The sequence below is a fragment of the Prinia subflava genome, chromosome 2, assembly GCF_021018805.1.
Source record: "Prinia subflava isolate CZ2003 ecotype Zambia chromosome 2, Cam_Psub_1.2, whole genome shotgun sequence".
Lineage (NCBI taxonomy): Eukaryota > Metazoa > Chordata > Aves > Passeriformes > Cisticolidae > Prinia > Prinia subflava.
In genome coordinates, this window is record NC_086248.1 from 93,540,443 (window position 1) to 93,561,702 (window position 21,260).

At 37.0% G+C, this 21,260-nt stretch overlaps 1 protein-coding gene across 1 annotated transcript in view; it reads right to left on the minus strand.

Moving 5' to 3' along the window:
• USH2A (usherin) overlaps positions 1–21,260 on the minus strand; it is a 372,599-nt gene that overhangs the window by 189,726 nt on the left and 161,613 nt on the right. Inside the window, exon 32 of the mRNA XM_063391039.1 lies at positions 20,462–20,623. Within this exon, the coding sequence (XP_063247109.1) occupies positions 20,462–20,623 (162 nt within the window). The remainder of the gene's footprint in view (positions 1–20,461; positions 20,624–21,260) is intronic.

Sequence of the window (21,260 nt, forward strand, 5' to 3'; positions counted from 1 at the left end):
CTTTCCGACACTAGGGAGTTTAGGAAATCAAGAGGAAAGGGCACCTGTATCTCTCAAACGTTTCAGGTTTGCCCCTGAGGAAGGAATAGGTACTGGCTCTTTAGTAGTACTTTGACTACTATTAGACCTGTGTGCTTTGGTTGAGATAACCCCATAGTACTCCATTTAACCAGCATGTACACCAACCAACCAAAAAAAAAGAAAAAATTCAATTTTTACGTGCTACATACTACATCAATTTGCTACAGTGGCAAATGAACACCTTTGAGATTAATAAATCAAATTAAATTAATGGAAAAACAATTACAGGTTCATTAACACAGCTGGATTATATATATCTTTTTAAGTGTGCTGTATGAAACATGAATGTCAAGCATGGATACATACAACAATTCACTCCATGCAGATTTCACTGCAAACATGAACACAAAGGAAGCTCATTGTTGCCACCACTTCTACTGATCCGTTTGCTCCTTGCCTGTTTGTCTTCAGCTGCACGAACACCAAACACTCATAAAATATATTTCAGTAAAGACAACCCATCTAATGCTATAGCAAAACAACTCTTCAATGGTTATTAATTTTGAAGCTATCTTGAGTTTCAGTTACTGCAGAAAATGGTGAATAACATGCAGCATTTTTGCTGAATAAATATTCTAAAAGATCATATCCTCTTCCCTATACTAATAAAGGAATGATTGATAGAAAAATTGTAGCCTGAAAGTAACGCAGATGTAATTTTCTAATATTTTCCTTTCTCTTTTATCATTAAAATACAAATCATAGACTTTAACAAGCAAATCTTTTTAGAAAGAATTTACAGTTGAGGTTTTGGCAACAGTATAAGGTATATAGGTAAAATGTTTGTTCAACAGACACAGATTTTCAGTATGTCAAAAAAGTTCTGTGTTTTTCTAAGACATAACAAGTAGTAAGGTTCTCAGAGCCCAATAGTATCAAACTATATTTTTTTACAAAATATTTTTCAGCACAAATTTTAAAAGTCCAGCTGGATGACAGACAACACCAAAGCAGAGATGTTGTAGACCCAACTTCTCTCTCATTAGTTTTCCCCTCATATAACACCTCCAGTCCCTGCAGGAATGGAATTTCTTCTGATTTGCTCCACTCTGTGTAAGGAGAGAATGAACTTGTGGCGTTTTTATTAAAAATATCGTACCACTCAGTGGTATTGTTCTATGGAGCACATGGCAAAGTGTGAGTTAAAAAAAAATGCTGCAGCTAAAAAAAAATCATCAAGTGAATGCCTGTAACAGTGACATGTTTAATCAACATAATGGGACTGATTCTACCAGGGTTAAGCAGTGCTTAAGTCAGTGAGAGGGGGAAAGCACACTCCAGAGCAGGTGCTCAGGCTGGCTCAGCGTGCAGGGAAACTCCACGAACTGCACTGGCTGCGCTGCCTTCATTATTGGACACCTCCCTGGGCCCCTGATTCCCAGCAGCTGCCATAAGAGAAGGCAGAAAAAGTGAAGATGGAGCTGAAAGTCTGTGACACAAATATAACATATTCCATGCTGTGGGTGGGCAAACAAGTGACCAGAAGTATTTTACTTTCAGCAATCCTAAAATGAATAGATGAAAGCAATTCATGGAACCTGTATAATTCATAACCTCCTAGATACTGATTACGCATTCTTCTCTCAAAGTTGAAAGTATATGATAGGGCTTCACCCAGAAAAGTGAAAATAACCCCAGGGAAGGGAAAAGAAAAAGTTGATTTCTCCTTTTCCATTTGTTTATGGTGGATCACTCTTTTCCTTGTCAGTGCAGGGTGTTTTTCTCTCCTTTAAGGAAAATTCCACACCTGGAACGACTATTTTTTAAAAGGCAGCTTGTACTGAAATCATGATTTGATGCAGACTGTAGATGATGAGACCACTGGCAGGCATATGTTTGTGGAAATACCTTGTTTAATTCGAAGAGGGAAGAATTTTTTTGAGGATTAAGAGAATGAAAGATGGGAAAACATTTTATTTCCCTCCCTAAAAAACACAATTGACTGTAAGTTATCTTGTGTGTCTCAGTACCAAGAACCAAAAAAGCAAAAAGACAAGACAGGGAAACATGTAAAGCTTTACAAAAACAATAGCAAGGAATGAAAACACAGCACATATGAGCACAGAGATCATTTGAGATCAGATGATAAACATACTGAAAGGGGAGGGAAGGAGAGGTTAAAAAATAGTTGAAATATAAAATATGTTAAAAAAGCAACATGTCATTAGAATCAAAGAAAATCTTTACTCCTCATCTTGATTTACTAACACCAAAGTATTTTGACTACTAAATAGAAAGTTTCAATGGAATCCCAAAGGTTTAGGTGGGATAAAGGCTAAAAATAAAAATTACATTTTTGTAAGCAAGAGAAGAAAACAAAGAAATTCAAGGCTTAGCAATATCATTAAAGATAGAAGCTTTGCCATCATTAAAATCCCTCCATAGATTTCAATGTTTGGATGAGACAGCAAATATAGGCTAGGCAGTATTTCTAAGAGGTTAGAAGCAGAAACTGACAAATTGAACAATAAAAATCATATTACATCTTAATCAATACAAGTATTCATCACAACCCAATTTGGGAGTTATTTTCCTATTTCAAGTTCACAGTGTTTCATAATGGATCACTGGATTCAAACAGCTACAGACACAAACATGAATTTGAAAGAGGGAGGAGGTTCTTAAAACTACAAAGCCACTGTTTGTCAAGGTCCTCCAGCAACAATGCCTTGCTTTCCATTTGCTTGATTGCATGATTTGCATAAGATCAAATGTAGGCAATTGTGGACATGAAAAACAGATCGCTCTCAAGCACATTAGAAGCAGATCCACAAGCATTATGTCGAAATGTGTTACAAGAAAATGCATCCCAGTGCATGGAAAACTCAGTGACCAATGTCAAACAAAGTATAATTTACAATATAGGATGTGAATCATACGTTATTTTATAATTGATTTTATGTTGTTGCTGGATGAATTTCATTGATCTCAGTTTACAAGACAAACCCAGTAAGGACACAATTACTACTTTTAAACCTACAGCAAAACATGATTTTTTTTTTTCTTAAAAATTTGCTTGATCAGGTTATATTCCAATCTGTTGCACAATTTCAGTTCCCTGAGTTAATTTAAAGATCAAAGGTTTCTTATTTCAGTATTCCAATAACTACTCAATGAAAACACTTATTTCTTACCAATATAAAACTAAGTCTAGAAATTATAGAAGTTCACTCATGAAAAAACCCTAAATTCAGGATTTGGTCTTGTTCTCATTTCTAGACTCAGAAGAGCAAAAAGCACAAAAAGACAAAGATCCTTTTCTGAGAGTACAGGATTCCCTCAAGTCATTATATTAAAGTAGAAGGTAGAAGAAAAATAATTCTGCATTTTTCATGCCAAAAAACAGAACAAAGGAAGAAAACTAAAATAAAATCCCACATATCTGTTTTAAACCCATGACTTACTTTCCCCAAAGAAAAGGGTGGAGCAGAGGGAGAGGAAGGATCAGCCTGCCTTTTCATCTCTTTGACCTCAGAGGCAACACAAACAAACGAAATAATTTTCTAACTCACACATCAGCAAGAGAACTGTGAATTGTAGTGACTATCATTAAAACCAATATTTGCATACCATTACATTTATTAGCTATGTGGGGTGTTTGGAACTTCCCACACCAACCAACTACAGTGGCTGGTATCCCTCCAGTTTCTAATAACCACCTGCCTAAGTCCTGAGAGCACAATCAATGCATGAGACAGAAAGAATAAAGAATGGCCCCGTTTGCATGGTCAATAAGAACACTCACTTGCTTTGATCAAATTTAATGGGTAGTCATTGAAAGATAATATGCAACACTACAGTGCCACTTTTAGCATGGAATTTGAGACATGTTACTAAAAAAAGAGTACAAAACCATAATTAGTACAGTTAAAAAAAATAAAAATTTAAAAAAAAAAAAAACCAAACAAAATTAGATTTAACAGAGCTTTCCTGTTTAGTTGTCAGAATACATCCCAGCTCAAAATCAACACTGTAGCAATACCTACAATATTTTAATTTATCTGTAACACTCGTATTTTGTATTCAGATTTACTGCAAGAGAGCCACACAACCTTCTTGTTCCTCTCTTCCTCCCTATTTCCACTCTCCCTGGTTTCAGGCAGCTACTATAAGGACCAGAAATGGCAACGTCCTGCCTTGCTGAGCACTCACATGACTTGGGCAAGGAACCCCACATCGTTTCTCTGGAAAATAATTGAGACAATAGTTATCCCATTGCTACATTCATAGGAAAATGATTCAGCTACTTTGTAGCAAAGGATTGTTAGCAGTGTAGCAACAAAAACCTGCTGAGAGAGTTTGAAAATGAGAAACATTCACAGAATTCCAATCACCACGTAGTTTATGTAGGTACACTATACGAACACTTCAGCTCATTTCTCACCTCCTTACTCTGCTCTCTCATCTTCTTTCTCACAATCTATTATATTAACTCATAGTAACTTCATATTTACTTAGAAGATAAACTCCTTGGGACCCTAAATCTGCACCACCAAATACAACCATGTCCCCTTCTGATATCCGTACACGACAAAAAATCCCAAACAAAAATTCATATGCTAAGTGTCAAGATCACATTATCAGGCTTGCTCCATCAGACACCATTAGTACTTCTCTGCCTTCCACCATTTCCTGAAAGCAAGCAACAACTCATATTCAACTTTTAGTACAGTATATTCTGCTTTCTTTATTTATAAAGCACCAATCACTTAGTTACATTGGCTCTCAAAGAGCCATCGCTGATGTACAACTTTCTCTGGAAGGGTATTATACTAATGCTGCACCATTTCATAGCTTTGTAAACACCTCATCACATCCGCTCATCACTTCCTTAAAAATATTTCAGAAAAAAACAAGGTGTCACAAATGACACCCCTTAGGTAATTCAGGCAACCCAGTCAAGACAAAGTGCTCATGTACCTAACTGTGCAAATTAGCAATGGATGGCCTTCCACTCTTGCAACCAGCCCTTTAATGGAAGAAAACATCTATCTTCCAAGAGAGTAGCAATTTCTAACATATTAATTAATAACTAAAATGCTTATATGATTCTGTAAAGTTGCAGAGTGACAAAATTTAAATAATTTCATGAAGCCATTAACAAGTGCAAGTAATAAGGAGCAACAAATAAACCCAGGATCACAAGCAACTATTTTCAGGAAGCACCATAAGCTGTTTTTCTGCTCTAAGAACAACAGCAAAGACTTTGACATAATGGCACATGGACAAAATAACTTAGCTTCCAGCTGGCCAACAAATGCTGATATGTTTTAGAAACTATGGGTTCAGCAGTAAATATCTCTGGTTTTCCAAATTACTTCTAAAGGAAAAAATTCTTAACCATGAGGGTGGCGAGGCACTGGAACTGGTTGCCCAGAGAAATTGTGGATACTCCAATCCCGAAGTGCTCAAAGGCCAGGCTGGCAGAGCTCTGAGCAACCTGGCCTAGTGAAAGGTAACCCTGTCCAAAGCAGGTCCCTTCCAGCCCAGGCTATTCTCTGATTCTATGAAATCCTCATTCCTTTTGAGACTTACGCACTTCAGAAGAATTCGGGGAACTTCCAAGTCCCATCTTAGGAAATAAAGAGCACAGCACAAAATCATTTAACATGGAAGCATGAAAACATAACAGTTATGTATTGGACTGTGTAAAAGAGTTATAGTCAAGAAGAAAAACCCTTTGACACAAATGTGAAAGAAAAGGATCTTTCATCATTTCAGTTTGCAATGATTTCAAGAAATTACTAAATTTTACATGCCTGAAAATGGTTCCACTTTTAGGAAATAGACAGCCCTGAAGTACATTAAGGCTTTTGAAGATAATTTTGTTTTAACAGCAAAGATTATCAAGTTTGTTTGCCTTCCCATTTAGCAACAGTGTCTCTTGGTTATGCTCTTACACCCTTAATTGTTGCACAGTAAAACTTTCTGCCATTTATTGTCCCAAAGTATTGAACTTCTTTGAGCCAAAACTCATTCCTCAAAGGTTAAGTTTCATCCTGACCAATTCATAAGGCCACATAAACATCCATTCCTGATTAATGGGTTTCATTGTTCCTTTTTTATTTTAGTAAAACTATTTTCATTTTAACCTTCCTTAGACAGGTACACATTTTTTATTTACACATTATTCTTATACCTATTATTCCTATCTCCTTGTAAAAGCTGGAGAGCAAGGATTCCAGTCTTTTATTTTAAAGCCACATCCCTGAGATAGCTGTTATGGGACCATTTTCCGGGCTGTTCTTACTCTCAAGTTAGGACACACTAGCTAGAAATCCCAAAGCTCAGCTGAAGAAAACTCAAATCATGTGGAGTGACATAGTTTTACTTTGTGGTGACCCACACCACATGGTTTAGAAAAAGCAGAAGGGACACATTGGAGAACATTTAAACTTCTCTTCAGCTTTGGCACTTCTGCCTAAATTGCTTGTGTGACTCTAAAGATGTGTCATGTCACTGACCACGGAAGAATCACAGTGCTCCTTGGAACCCTCCTCCTTCCCATAACATCCCTGACATGCTTTCCTCCAACCCATCACAATTAGTCACCATCAGAAAAATACGAAGGAATTTTGGAAGGTTTTTCAAAAGCTTCTCTTGCTGCCAATATGACACAAAGCCCGTCACTTCGTGCAAATATTCAGCATCAAATGAACTTACTGAACTTCCAAGTTACTTCTTTGCTGACTAGAACTAAAACCATTCACTGTCTCCCTAGTTTACTTCAATTACAAAAACTCAACAAACAAAGTGACTTTAAAGGTCAGAGGGGGAGGAAGCAGAAAGGAGACAAAGCACATTAATTTTTACCAGTCACACAAAGAGAAGTAATTGTGGTCAATAACACTATCTTAGTTTGATGTCCCTCTTCTTCATTTCTTTACACATCAAATGGAATGAAGATCTTAAGATTTAAATGAAAATTTCCATTCATGAATGCTTCCAATCCATTCACTGTATTTCTTATTCCAGCTTAAATAGAGATGAGTTATTAGTATACATCATAAGGACCATAATGTCTCAGTCAATGTTTCACCCAAAAAGTGAAAAAGGAAAAAAAAACATGGTTTGACCATTTTACCTCTGTATTACTTCAGCTTTATATCCACAACTGGAAAATACATTTGCAGTAGAAAAATACATTGCAAATGTGAATCTCATATACCTGCATCTATAAAAATGAAACTACTCTGGATTCACATTAGTATGAGACCAAGAACCCTTTGGCTCACCAGAGGAAGTATATCCTGTATTCCTAAGTAATTCCAATCTTGCTGGAAGGGGAGAAACAAAATTCAGATCTACCTAACACTTGGTGCTGATGTAATTGTCTCAACAGAAGTGCAGGGCTGCCCCTTTTACAACCCACAGAAGAACACACACAAACGTGCTGCTGTGGCGAGTAAGATGCGGTTATATATGAATATATGGTAAGCAATAGCAACTATTACTATCCATTTTATATAAATCAATAGTGCAGTCTCATCTGGAGCAGCATATATTACACGGTGCAGAAATAAAGTCTGTCTGGAAGACAGCAGTAAGAGAGTGGAGACTTAAAAACCTTTTCTTGGGAAGGCTCTACAAAAACAACCTCAGAGAAGGAAACAAAGAAGACACACCATAGAGGGGTATAAGACAGTAAGTGCTACATAGAAAAGCAATTAGGATGCTCTGTTTCCATGAATTCCCTTTCAATAAAAGAGGGGGAGGGGGGAGGAAGGAGGGAAAAAGGACATGCAATACATTTAGAAAGTGGAATTTACAGAGACACCCCACCTAAAATCATGGCACAGCTACTACTGCTGACAAGATGATTCAGGGTTATCTTTGTAAATCAAACTTGAGGGGAGAAACATTAAGTATCAATATAATATTTTTTAAATTATTTATATAACCATCACTATAATTTGCAAATCTGTACAACACCCCTGCAAGATTTCTGTACTTCGCTCTTTGTATCTGAGACAACTTAGAACTCTTTAACACTGTATTTAATTTTATGTAAGCTTTTCTTTACACATCAAAGCAAAGAAAAAGAGGGATGGGATCAAAGAAAATCATTTCCAAAAGAAATATTTTGACAAAAATTACACCATTTTACTGGTAACTTTTTACTAGAATTTAATATGCATACTAGACTAAAAAATACCATTTTGATGTCAAAACAATTGTCTTAATCAACAAAAGCAAATCCATCAAACAAACAGAAGCTTGAGAGACCACATTCAACACTAGAAATTAGAAACTAACCAATAAAGTTGCAAAGGCTCTTTGAACAGCCATCAACTACAGCTTGATTAAATTAATGACTTGCGAGTTTTCTTTAGCAATATCTGCATTTGAAATCAAAGGCAAGTAACTTTTTTCACCATTTTGTGTAGTCCCAGACATGTGAGATGATTAGAGAACAATTCTCACCATCCAGGCAAGCCACCATGTGATTTAAGAGTTTCTGCAGAAGAGATACTATCACCTTCCTAGGACCAGAACAGCTCTGTATTCCTGAATTATAGTCAGAGGATAAAGGAGTTTGCCAAAACATTACTGTAGTGCTGGAACAAGGATAGTGGGAGGACTCAGCTTCTGAGCCCTGCTCCTAAACAAGAGAATTTATAGCGAGTTAAATCTGTTGCAAGACTACAAAAGCTGAGCTAGTTTTCCGCTGACCACAAAATAAGCAGCACAGTAAAATACACTGTATTTCTATCTGCTCTTCTCTCTCCTTAGCAGAACAAGCAGCCCAAGCTGCAGAGTCATTAATATGGCCAACATGTGGTTGGGCAAAGTTATTTGGATTTCTTTATTTGTTGTTGTTTTGGTTTAAGTTTTTGTTTTGTTTCATTTCATTTCATATTTACTTTCAAAACACACACAAGAAAACAAAGGAAAAAAAAATGAAAAGCCCAAAGTTGTTTCAACTTGACACGTTGCACTACCCAGTTATGGCATGTAGTGTCAGTAATGCCATCAGATAGCATAAATGCCACAATATGATGTGATGCATTAAACTGGGATTACCAGAATAAATCATGTTTGTGGGTGCACAGATCACAGGTGGTGCACTCAGCTGCTCTGTATTATGGCATATCTATAGGATGTGCAGATTAGGATATAATGTCCAGAAGCTTGTTCTCATTTGTAAAGTGCTTTGCAGCCATAAGTCAATAGTAAGGAGCCACAAAACAGTTATAATGGCATAAACCATCATCAGGGAAAAAATACAAATCGATCAGTGCCAGCAATATAAAAGGAAGAGCTTGCATCTGTCCCCAGTCTCATAAATTCAGTGGTTGTTGCAGGCTTTTCCTCTGTCCCAAATGTACTTTATTAACAACAGTAACTATCATAAATAATAATAATGCAGAGTAGTTTATTTCAAGATGAATGTTCTTATTATCTGTTGATCCTCTACCTTATTTCTTACATGGTGTCTGTGCTCCTCCTGTAAACGGGAGGGCAGAGCTAGGTAAATTTATTGGTTGAAGTTTATGCCTTTTAATTGGCAACAGAGTGTTATGCCCAGGAAGTTGTCTATGTAGGCTCCTTGAAATATCTGCATACCTTAACCGGCATGTTAAGCCCCTACAAAGGAGGCATAGAATTTACATTCTAGTGCATGCTATAAATAAGTAATAAGAACAGATTAGAATTATGCATTTACGCCTACTAGTGAGAGTGAGATGCATAATTCACAAGTGGCAAACCCTTAAGAGGCTTTCGTATTTCACCCAACCCCTCTCCCTGCTCCAGTCTTGTCTGTGTGGAGCACAGTACATTGTTCAGTCCTGCTGTTTCACAATTTTAATTTTCTTCTCAAGACAGGTTGTTTAGGTTTTATAATCACTACTTCTTTCTTGCAGGAGAGCAACTGACACTATGTTAGTAGGCATTGCTGGGTATATGTCCACATTAAGTCACATTATTGCTATCATCTTCCTGAGTTTTCTTGTGAAACTCAGGGACACAAGTAAAAGAACACAGGACTTGCAACTGAAACTTCCCTATGCTTCCCCAGCACTGTCTGTTGGAGCAAGTCCAAAGCAGGACCACCAAGTTGATTGGTGGGATGGAGCACCTCATCTATGAGGAAAGGCTAAGAGAACTGAGATTTCTCAGCCTGAAAAGAGAAGGCTTTGGGGTGATCTAATTGCAGCCTTCCAGTACCTGAAGGGAGCCTGCAAGAAAGACAGAGAGCACTTAGTGACAAGAGGGAACAGATCCAAACTGGAGGAGAATCAGTTCAGATTAGATTTTTAGTAGGAAGTTCTTTATTCTGAGAGTGGTGAGGCACTGGAACGGGTTACCCAGAGAAGCTGTGGCTGTTCCCTCCCTGGGAGTGTTCAAGGCCAGGCTGGATGGAGCTCTCAGCATCCTGCTCTAGTGGAAGGTGTCCCTGTCCATGGCGGGGGGTTGGAACAAGACGATCTTAAAGGTCCCTTCCCACCTAGGCCATTCTATGATTCACAGTCAACATGACATACTGCTCCTCTAGGTGGACCTCCTGGGGGAAGAGAGTAATCTCTACGTTGATTCACATCCTCAGCTTCCCTGAGAAAGCCCCAAAGTACCTGTAGTGACCACAGTTTTTATGACAATACATGAAGGTCACAGATTTTGCCAAAACTGTGACTTTTCCCCAGAGGAGTTCTATTTCCAAAAACTCTGTTACCTGATGATAAGGTGTAGCAACAAGGATCTACTTCACTCTAGCTGCTTTACTGTTTTGTGGTTCTCTGGCTGTGGCACTACAATTTTGATTCATGTACCTCCCAAAGAAGCATCATTAGGGACAGACTCTTTGGTGAGGAAGTTTCCTTGTAATTTCCCTCAGCTGTTTTGAACCTAGCCTATTTATCTGGATTTTTCCTTTGTCCTGCATGCAAATATTTTAAATTATTTTCCAGCTCTATTTACCATTTGTCTATTCTGCCTTGGTCTCCAAAACACATTGTCTTTTCATATTTAAGCCAAGATTTGTACCTCTTTTTTTATGGTAACATTTCTTATTTATTAATCTTTTCATCTATCCAGTGTATCTCACTTTATTTTTAGTTTTACTTGACAAGCTTTCTCTGCTCTTTTTCTCTGCCTGTAAACATAGGAGAAAGACTTAAATTGCACATGTATTTTAATTCCCAGTACAATTTAACAGCTTAAAAATTGTTATGTGACATTGCAACAGTGATATTAAATCCCAAGACACATACCTCAAAACATTCAAAACACATTAGTTGAAATGTTTAATCTAACTTATCCTTGAGCTGATAAAAAGACTACCATGCCAGCTCACGAGAGCGTTTGAAAAATTCTTGTCAATCGGATTCACTTTTTGTTCCTTGATCAGAGCAAAACTTACTAGCACTATTAAGTGATCATAAATAGCTCCAAATTTGAAGTTAATACGAAATTCAGCTTTCAAAAGGAAGCTATTGACATACAGCATCAACATGGGTAACTTTCCAGTACTGATAATTTCCTTAATTTTAAGCATTTCTCCTAGATTAGTCTGAAAATGTCACTTATGCCTCCTTTGTGTGAACTCCCTCTATCCAGCCAAAGATCCTGGATAGGTGAGACATGAGGATCCAGAATCTCCTAATAAACCAGATTCTCTGGTCACCTCTGAACAACCTTATGCAGTCATAAACATACCCAGACATAAAACAAACAAACAAACAAACAAACAAAACCACCACCACAAACCACAAAAAACAAACAACTGAAATCAAGATATGCAGACTTAAACATGACTTAATGTACCTCTGTAATCATGGAACCTGGCATGTTCAAAGCAGCCAACAAAGAAATAATAATGTTTATCATCCACCTTTCTATCCACCTTAAGACCACCAGTCTAAGCCTTACTTAAAGCACACTAAGATTATGTTCTTACATATTTAGCTTTATGTTCACTTGAATATTTTGAAAATACAAAAATACTCCAATCATGCAAACCACCAAATATTTTTGAAATCAAACTTACATCCAACTGTTTTACGGCCTAACACACAGCCTTGTATTGTTCACACACAAGACAAGAGTTGTGCAAGATGGAAAATACTCACAAAAGTCTAGACTTAGATTAATAGGTGAAGTATTTTAGCAGTAGAAGTTCTAAGGAAGTTTCTCAGACTTATTGAAATTATAGGTCTGAAACACATGCAAAAATCAAAAATTTCCCTTTCCATAAATTTGTCTCCTTACAGCTCTCTGTTTACCTCAATAAATAAAGGGCTGAAAATATTTCAGTAATGATAAATGACTCAACATCCTCATGGTCATGGATTTAGTAAAAACAAGGGAAAGGGGAAACTCATTTGGGAATCACCTAGAAGTTCTGCTTAGGTGTTACCTGCCTGTACATTGTCATCATTTATCAATATTCCACTAATGTTAAAGGAAAGTTGGGATATACCAGGTACAGAGAGAAGGGGCTGTGTCTAGCACTAGCCAAAGAACACATGTACTGCTCTGTCAAATTATCACAGCTGATAAACCAACACACGTTGTAATGCAGCAGCATGGAATAAAATATCTATTTCAAATTAAATATTCATCAACTGTTTAGACCAAATGTTCCTAAATTAATAAGGAGAACTATGAGTATCTTTTCCAGGGCGTGAGGAAAAGCTCAGAGAGAAGTTTCATTATGCAGCTGGCAATATCAAGAAGGCTGCCCCACTCTATCCAAGCCTATTAAGTTATGGCTAAGTGTGGTGTCCTTATAAATGGATACCTAGAGATTCAAGAAGAAGCAGCAGGTTTGGGCTTAGTCCATCTTTGCAAGAGTGTCATATCTTTATTTACCTGAGTTCAGCACTACTTGAAACTAAGCATAAATCATTTACTAAGCATCTCAGAACAATCCTAGCAAAACAAAAAATAAATCTTTTAGAAAAGGGGAGATGATTTTCTTTATCTATAAATACATTATTTATAACTTCAACATAAAACCTAACACCGTTTCTAATGCTTTCTAAGGCACTTAATGAAACTGGGTGACTGGATGAAAACTTGTTTTGAACAATAAGCTTATGTGTCCATTTTATTAGAAAAATTAAAACCTGAACAGAAGCCACCATTTTGTCTTACCAGCTTCAGGCAAACCACAATTACCAGGCATACTACTGAAAATAAGATGCCACAAAAAGTACCTCAGGCTATGCACAACACAGCCAAGAAAGCATATCCTAGTTCTTGCAAATCTTTGAGTTCTTGTTATGTTTAATAATAAACAGTGGTCACCATGAGACAACAGCTCCCATCTATGACAAACTATGACACTTGGTGTGAAGCTCTCACTGATGAAAGACAAAATGCAGAGAAATGGGTTAATTCTTCAGAAAAATGCAAGAGCAAAGCAGACAAGATTTGGCCAGTTTACCCAAGAGAGGTTCACACACACAACATTGCAACAACCTGATCTGAGGAAGCAGCAAAATAAGAATTTTCTATCTAACTGCAAAGACGGTATCTTGGAGAAGACCCACAAATCCACATGCCAGTGCAGAACATCTACAAGGCAATTATATGTGGACAATAAGAAGCTCTGTTGACAGAGTAAAAAGAAAAAAAAAAAAAAAAAGGCTGTAAGGCTGTAATGTCACAATTTACAAATTGAACTTAATGAACTCTTGATTTAAATGTGTCCTTATCTGTAGGCACTGTCTTCTGAAGAAATCTCGGCATCTTTAAACTGCTCACCAACCTAAATATTGAAGAAGAAAATACAGACATACGTATGTCTAATTCTGACAAATACTTGAAGTAATATCACAGGACAAAATAATCTGGAAGTTTTACGATTTTCAGGGGCTTTATTTCTCATCATGGAATTTAGACAAGCCATGAAATCAATGCTTCTCTTTGTTTAGAAAGCAGAGCCCATAGCCAAAATAATTCCTATATGCCAGAAGGGAAAGGATATAGAAAAATACTCTCCCTGTTCTACAGCTATTAGCTCTGGAGAAGCTATTTTTCCCCAGTTCACTTCAGTACATACAGAAGACCTGGGGAAGGTCCCAATCACTCTCATTTTATAATTTGTGTGGCATTTTCATTTTTAGAAAGTGGTACTCAAGTAACCTGAGAGCTCAGCAATTCCAGCAGGGGTAGCGTGAGTTCTCTCCTGGCTTGCTGTGTTACCCAAATCTGATCAAAGGACAAGGACTCCAGAAGCTTGTCCAGCTGTGGTTTTATAATGACACCATTAGGTTTTGCTCTATAATCAAGGTCCCTAAAAGTCTGTGTAGCTTCAGGCTTAATATCTGCGACAAGGTTAACTGAAATCTGCAGCAAGGATAACTACTTTAGCAGATTGTATCAGCAGGAAATATTTAAACACTATTTAAAAGGATTTTAAATAAGCAGATTTTATTTAACACTGCACTAATGCACTGCAATAGAAAATGATACAACAGAGCTGCTACAAATAAACATAATGCTTTTACCCTTCCCCTGCCCCCCTCCCCTGTAAATTCCCCAGATGTGTGTTATTAAGTCCAGTGAGTGCACCAGATCTTTCTGTCTGAATTTGAAATACCGGGACGCCGGGCTCAGACAGCCCATTTGCCCTTTGGTTTGTGCCTGCTGAATCTGCATTCCGGGCCCGTGGAATTAATTGCGATAGCCCCGGTCACCGGCAATGTCAGCGCTGCCGCTTCAGGTGGATCAAATGTGCCTTCCTACACACCCAGAACCTTTAGGGGAAGGCAGCAGCTTCTGTAAGGCTGGTGTACCCTGCCCTCTAGTGCCAGGTGCACCTCCAGATGTTCCCTCAAAGGCATGCCAGGGCCAGAATAAAGCCTGGAGCAGCAGCCATTCCTCATAAGCCATCCTGTGTGACTTACCAGCTGGATATATTGCTAAACCAAATGTAAGGTGTCGGCTGGCACTGTTGCACAGTAGTACAAGGCCCTAAAATAAGGGTGAAACACTGGGCCATGTCTCATTAGGTTGTGTCCAAGTTGTCTCAGATAACCAATTCTAACTGCAAAGAAGCAATGATTGGCTTTGATTGCTCACCATGGTGTTAAAGTCTCTGTTTCACAAAAAAAAAAAAAAAAAAAAAAAAAAGAGGAATTTTCCCTGAATGATATTCAGGGTTATCATACCTATAAATTCACCACTAACATTTTATTTAATACCAAACAACTATTTCCAAAACCTGTAGTGAAAGATCAGAGTGAGTACATTTGGTATTTATAAGTGTTTCACTGCCACCTGGAAGATGAGGAGTAAACTCATACCAGACTACAAAATTTTTCTATTGTTTGTCCTTTAAGGCAAAAGCTGCCTATCATCTTTGAGCATGACCTAAAACAAATGAAAGCAAATCCTTAGGGTTAGAAATTGTTGTTCTTAAACACGGCTATAGCTGAAAACTGTGAAAAGTAACCACAAGAACAACATCTTAAACATAAGATAATGAGGGTTTTCTTCTCAGTGGTTCAGTTTCTTGCAGTGATACATCTTATTGCAATTATCTTCTACATATAACTGTGGATTCTCTTGCTCAAATTGTTTAACTTGAAAATCAGTGCAACACTGATATTATGGATGGATTCTGCTTTTCTTATCATGAACTCTCATTTAAAAAAAGCAGTGGTATTAATGGGGACCAAAAGGTATTATAAAGGACCAAAAACTTTGCCAATTTTTCTGTAAAATGTAGTCATTGCACATGGTTGTGCATGATGTCTACTGTAATCCCCTCTGGTTTAGAGCAACATAAAAAATGCAGGTACTAATTTGGGATTCCCCCGTTTTTTAAGTTCAGATATGTTAAGCCCTGATTGAACAGATGTCGAACATCTGTCCTTCTTCACAGAAAAACAAGGCTCCCATTCTAACCTGGTTTTGTGGGATCAGCCTTTCCACACTCAGGTCAAATAACAATTTGAATAAGCTAAAGCTTAGTTCAGGCTCTTAGAAAAAAAATTGTGAAGACAGCTCTTTCTCACCTTTTCCAAGGCTCTCCTTAATTTTTTGTCCAGAAACCTGGTAGAAAGCACTCTGTCACATTTTTTTATAAACTCTTGGACATGCAATTTAGGAGAACTCTTACTTGTTTAACTGTGTTGAGGGTCTGCCCTTGTAACACAGCTGACACGATCTCTTTCCTGAAAAACTGGAAACACTTCTTTCAGGTTGGCAGAGAAAAATAAGTTTCATACAGCTGAGCCTTAATAAGAATATCTTCCTTTTAAAGATTCATGATGAGAACCATTAGATTCTGCTAGGAAAATTATATGAACACAATTTGTTAACATTGTCAAATACCTAATGCTGCAGAAAATGCAGACATACATCCTCAATGCCAAGCTCAGAGCAAAGATAGATTCATACTTTTTTGTCTTGTTTTGTTTTCTAATGTATCCACAAAGTAATTTTCCTTTGTAAACATGTTAGACAATGAACACTATTTCTCAGTCCATCAAATACTCAGCTTTAAGAATACAGGAATATTTTGTCCTAACCTTTTTTCCTAAAGTTTCCTCACATTAATAAGGTTCCCCACAAAACAAACAAACAAACAAAAACAAAAACAAAACAAAACACAACACCACCAAAAAAAACCCTGGGCACTTAGGTCACATTTGATCATCTCTGCTTATGCTATAAGATTCTGTATTTATTAACCACCTTTCTGCTTGTGGTATTGGCACCACCAGCTCAGGCCACTGCAGTCAAGTACTTTTCAGTATAAAATCCACCCTGCTGCCCCTTTCATCTAAGGCAGGTAGAAAATTTCTGAGACTCATTTAAACAAAAGACAAGAAGGGATACCTTGCACAAAGTTAAAAATATCTTTAAAACAATTACATTAAGAATTGTCCATGTTTCAAAGTAGAAACTTAGATTTTGTCTGTGAGTGTTTGGATGAAAAGAATATTTTCCTGTTCCCAAGGAAAGCCAGCTCAAATTTTCCTAAAATCAAAAGCCTTTTTAAGATCAGTATGTTAAGAGCACTGAAGATAACTGTACAAGCTTCTCCAGCTCCTCACAGCTGCTAGTCATCTACAGAATAGCAAGGTCTGAAGGTCTGGGGAGCAGAACCCTATTGCACCTCCTGTCCTGAGCTGCAGATGATGGTCTTGGTTACAGCAGCAGCTTCTGCACTCACACCCAGAGCCACTGAAAGCACAAATACAGGGGCATGGATTCACACAGACTAAGCTCCACCTGGGTCTGCCACTATTTCCTCTGGCCCCATCCCTTGGAGAGATTAGGCTTTCACTGGAGTACAGGATGCGAAATACAACCCAGAGTGCACGAGGAGGCAGAGCACACACCACATCAAGCAAATGCACAAAGGTGGGAGGCAGAAAAATCACAGGCAGACAGTCAATACAGGTGTTGCGGTAGAGGGGCTGGCTTCATTTCAGTGTTTTATTACTCACAACACAGAAACCAAATTTGTCAATATGGGGGAAATATTTAAAGGCACTAATGGATGATGGATGCCTAATGGGTCTCCTTTTTCAATGTGGTAAAGTGTACATTTGCCATATGTGCTTTTAAAGGGTTTCCTTTTTAATTACAGCTCAACCCCTAGAGGAAACAAACACTTGAATTTCCATGAAAATCAATGAGTATTTCAATCCCTCAACAACTGTCAAGATCAGAAATTAAGCTAACAATATATTTGCCATTATGGTGTTGAGAAAACATATCCCTCCTCAAGTTATAGATTGATTAGCCTAAACTGATTGCAATTTCCATGGTCTGAAATGAAAGTCAGCGAAGTACTAATTTTTAAACAGAATTTATGTCTTCTTAAAAATAAAGGTTTAGAACACCATCACAATTCAATAGATACAGCACTTCAAAAACACAGAAAGAATCTATGACTTTCTGGTATAGACTACCAGCCAGGAACTAAGTCGTATAGTTCCTAAATTAGGAAAATAATTTTGGTGAGTAAATAGGAAGCAGATGTCAGAGACAATGAACTTTGTCTCTCTGTCTAGGATCAATAGTATATTATTTTGTGGCAATAAGTCACAAACATTACTAACACAAATGCTGAAAACAAAAGGATAATTATATGGAAAAAGCCCAGATGTGTAAAACATAATACTGCAAAACCAAAAGCTCTGACTTTTCACCATAAACCTGTAGCCCTAGCAAATGAAAAAGAAGATCATGTTATACCTCTTTTAAATCTAGCCTACAAAGTGGAAAATCTTGGCACCTGAAAGGAAGCAAAATCAAGTCAAATTAAAGATATATGCAGATCTAAACAAGATCTTGAATAAACCTAATTCACAAAGACTGGGATTTCTAGTGACTCAAATCCCAGCCTGGTGGCTCAGACTGCCACTTCTCCCTCAGGCAGAGGGAGAAACTAGCAGCTGCATAAAATGGATCCAAAGGAAACAGGCTGATCTCCACACCACCTAGAAAAGAGTGGGTCTTACGGCGTACAGCTTATGGTAACATGATCTGATCCACCAGCCCTCTCTTTTAAATAAGTTAGGGTTTTCTGTTTTCTTTAGATCCATGTCTGCCTAAAAGTTAATTGAAATCAAAGTCATGAAATGCTCAATAGTACCAAAAATATAAAATTTTCTAGTAAAGTAGAAATAAACAATTTCTACATAAAAGCAACAGGAGCTTCTCAAGGAAACTTATGAATCAGATGAGATTTCTTCTGCATATTTCAGCTGAATGTACTCTGAAATATTACTCAAGAGTTAAGGGTAGAAGCCTTATTCTTTTCTATATTTTCAAAGAATTAGAGAAGTTACTTGACCATAATTTCTATCAGTGAGCATTCATTTTGGCTATAATTCACACCGCAAGCAGACATGAATCTGAACCAACCAACCAACCAATATTATGGTGAACATTTCCTCAAATGTTTTACATCACTTGCCCATTTATAATCAGGTTGCAGACAACCATTTTGGTAAATGATGGGTCTATGATGAAATTTCAGTAATGATTTTAGCAAAATTGGAAGCACAACTATTTGCACTTCAAAAATTTTAAGAACAGTGCTATGATATGGCAATGAGAGATTAATGGAAATCTTGCAAAAAAAAAAAAGATAAATGGCACTGCGAGAATACCAGAAAACTGGGGAGATGGGGAGAAATTAATTGAACCTACACTTTTGATAAATATTTATTTTTTGCAGAAGAAAAATGCACAGTAGTTTGAGCTGTCATTATGCTAACCTATATCCTATTTTTCATATTATTAGTAATACATAATGTGGTAGTTTATATTCAAAAATAAAACCAGAATGTATATACCTCATGTATTTATCCAGAAATGCACTAAGGTTACTATGGTTACGAAAAATCCATTACCTTTGAATACAGAATGAAAAAGTTTGACTTAAAGTGTGCTCTATTTATTATAGTGATCATCAACAGCCTTCAGGAGGTTCTCTAACTGGATTCATTTTTCAGTGTCAAAACTGACCCACCACACCAGTACCTTATGGCCTATGCAAGGCAAAGAAATTTGAACTGTATGAATTTTTAAATATGTTTTATACTGACTCAAGATGCAGAAATGGCTTTGAATTTTCAGGCCTTACATTAAAAAGAAAGGAGGGTCTTGGTACTCTTTTCCTCCCAAGTTGTCCAATATAAAATGTTTTATTTTCACTTGTACCTACCGAGATATACAAATTCTGATGGAGCCACCATAGTGCTTCTGCTGTCACAAGACACTCCTAGCTCTGTGTTTTCTTTTGGGGTTTTTGGTGGTTTGTTTTGGTTTTTTGATTAATATTTTTGTAGTTGTTTGCATAATGTCTGAACAAATAATTTGGATAATTCATTAAATTATACCAATTACACTAAAATAGAAAGTCAGATTGCCATGCTTTGCTGTATTGCCAAGTAATGGGTACTTAACTTCCAGGTAATAGTTCAAGAGTGCTGATATAATTTGGCCATAGGCACAACTATTACCAGAAGAAAACAGATTATTTGTTTATACTTTTAATAAATGAATTAAACAGGCTATTCAGGTAAGCAATGTGGTAACTCTCTAATTAAGAATATTTAAGGAAGGCAGTAAGAACAACTATTAAACCTGTGCATAATTTCTTAAACAGATTGCAGTTTACTTGCTTTGAGAGCTGGATGTTATGAGATCAAAATGTTATAAAACCATTAAAAAGATGACTCAGATCCTGTGAAAGAGGCACAAGATTTAGCTACACCATCCATGGTGGTGTTAACTTCTATGAGTCCCAACAAAGAGTAAGATGCTTTAAAATATTAAACTCATCAGGGTTCAAAGTGCATCCAGCCAATTTTTCTTACCTCTGAAATAAGAAGTGGTCAACCATAAAAATATTCATTGCAACCATGAGATACCCGTCTGACATGCTACCTAGCAAAGAACTCACCTTTTAAAACATACTTAGTTCCATTTCCAGAGTAAATTGGTGTCCCATTCATGTATAAGGTATATTGTGTAATAATACCATTTGGGGTTTTGGGCGGACTCCAACTCATCAGCAGGAACGTGGGAAAGGATATTGCTGTGGGTGATTGCACATCTTCAGGGGCTGGTGAAAAAGTGCATAAAGTTACACTATATTGTCTTTCCACAAATAAAGAATTTCAATGAGAAGTTACTACCAGAATGATTTCTGGTAAAGCTGAAATTTCAAAAAAGATTTTATATCTGCAACCTACCAGAACTTTGAGAAATCTCCTATATAATGTGAAGATATCTAGCCAAACAGAAATTTCTGTGAAAGACAGCAATATAGTCATTGCTTTTAGGAGAATGATTATGATTCTATAATTTATCTTTCCAGCTTTCTAACACTGATCAAGGTGAGAGGTAGAGGATTTTAGTGCAGTTCTTTTTTAAATGCAAATTACTTTCTCTTCTTTCATAGTTTTTTATTCCTAACTACAAAGTGATCGTTCTAATCACCAGTGCAGGTGATGTGTTCTTAGGCACTACCCCTTATTTCAAACTTTTCATAATTCAATACACTTAGTAATGTTTGTTTAATGTAGATTTTATGTATATAATATACTGGAAGTTGGCAATGGCTAATAATTTAAGAGTCGAGTTCTTTCCCTGTTCCAATGAGTTATGCATTAGAAGCACCAGGAATCCCGGTGAATATCGCAAGGGGAGCTGAGCTGAGGCCTTAGTCTGGGAGAAATATCTTGTAATTTACAAGCTCT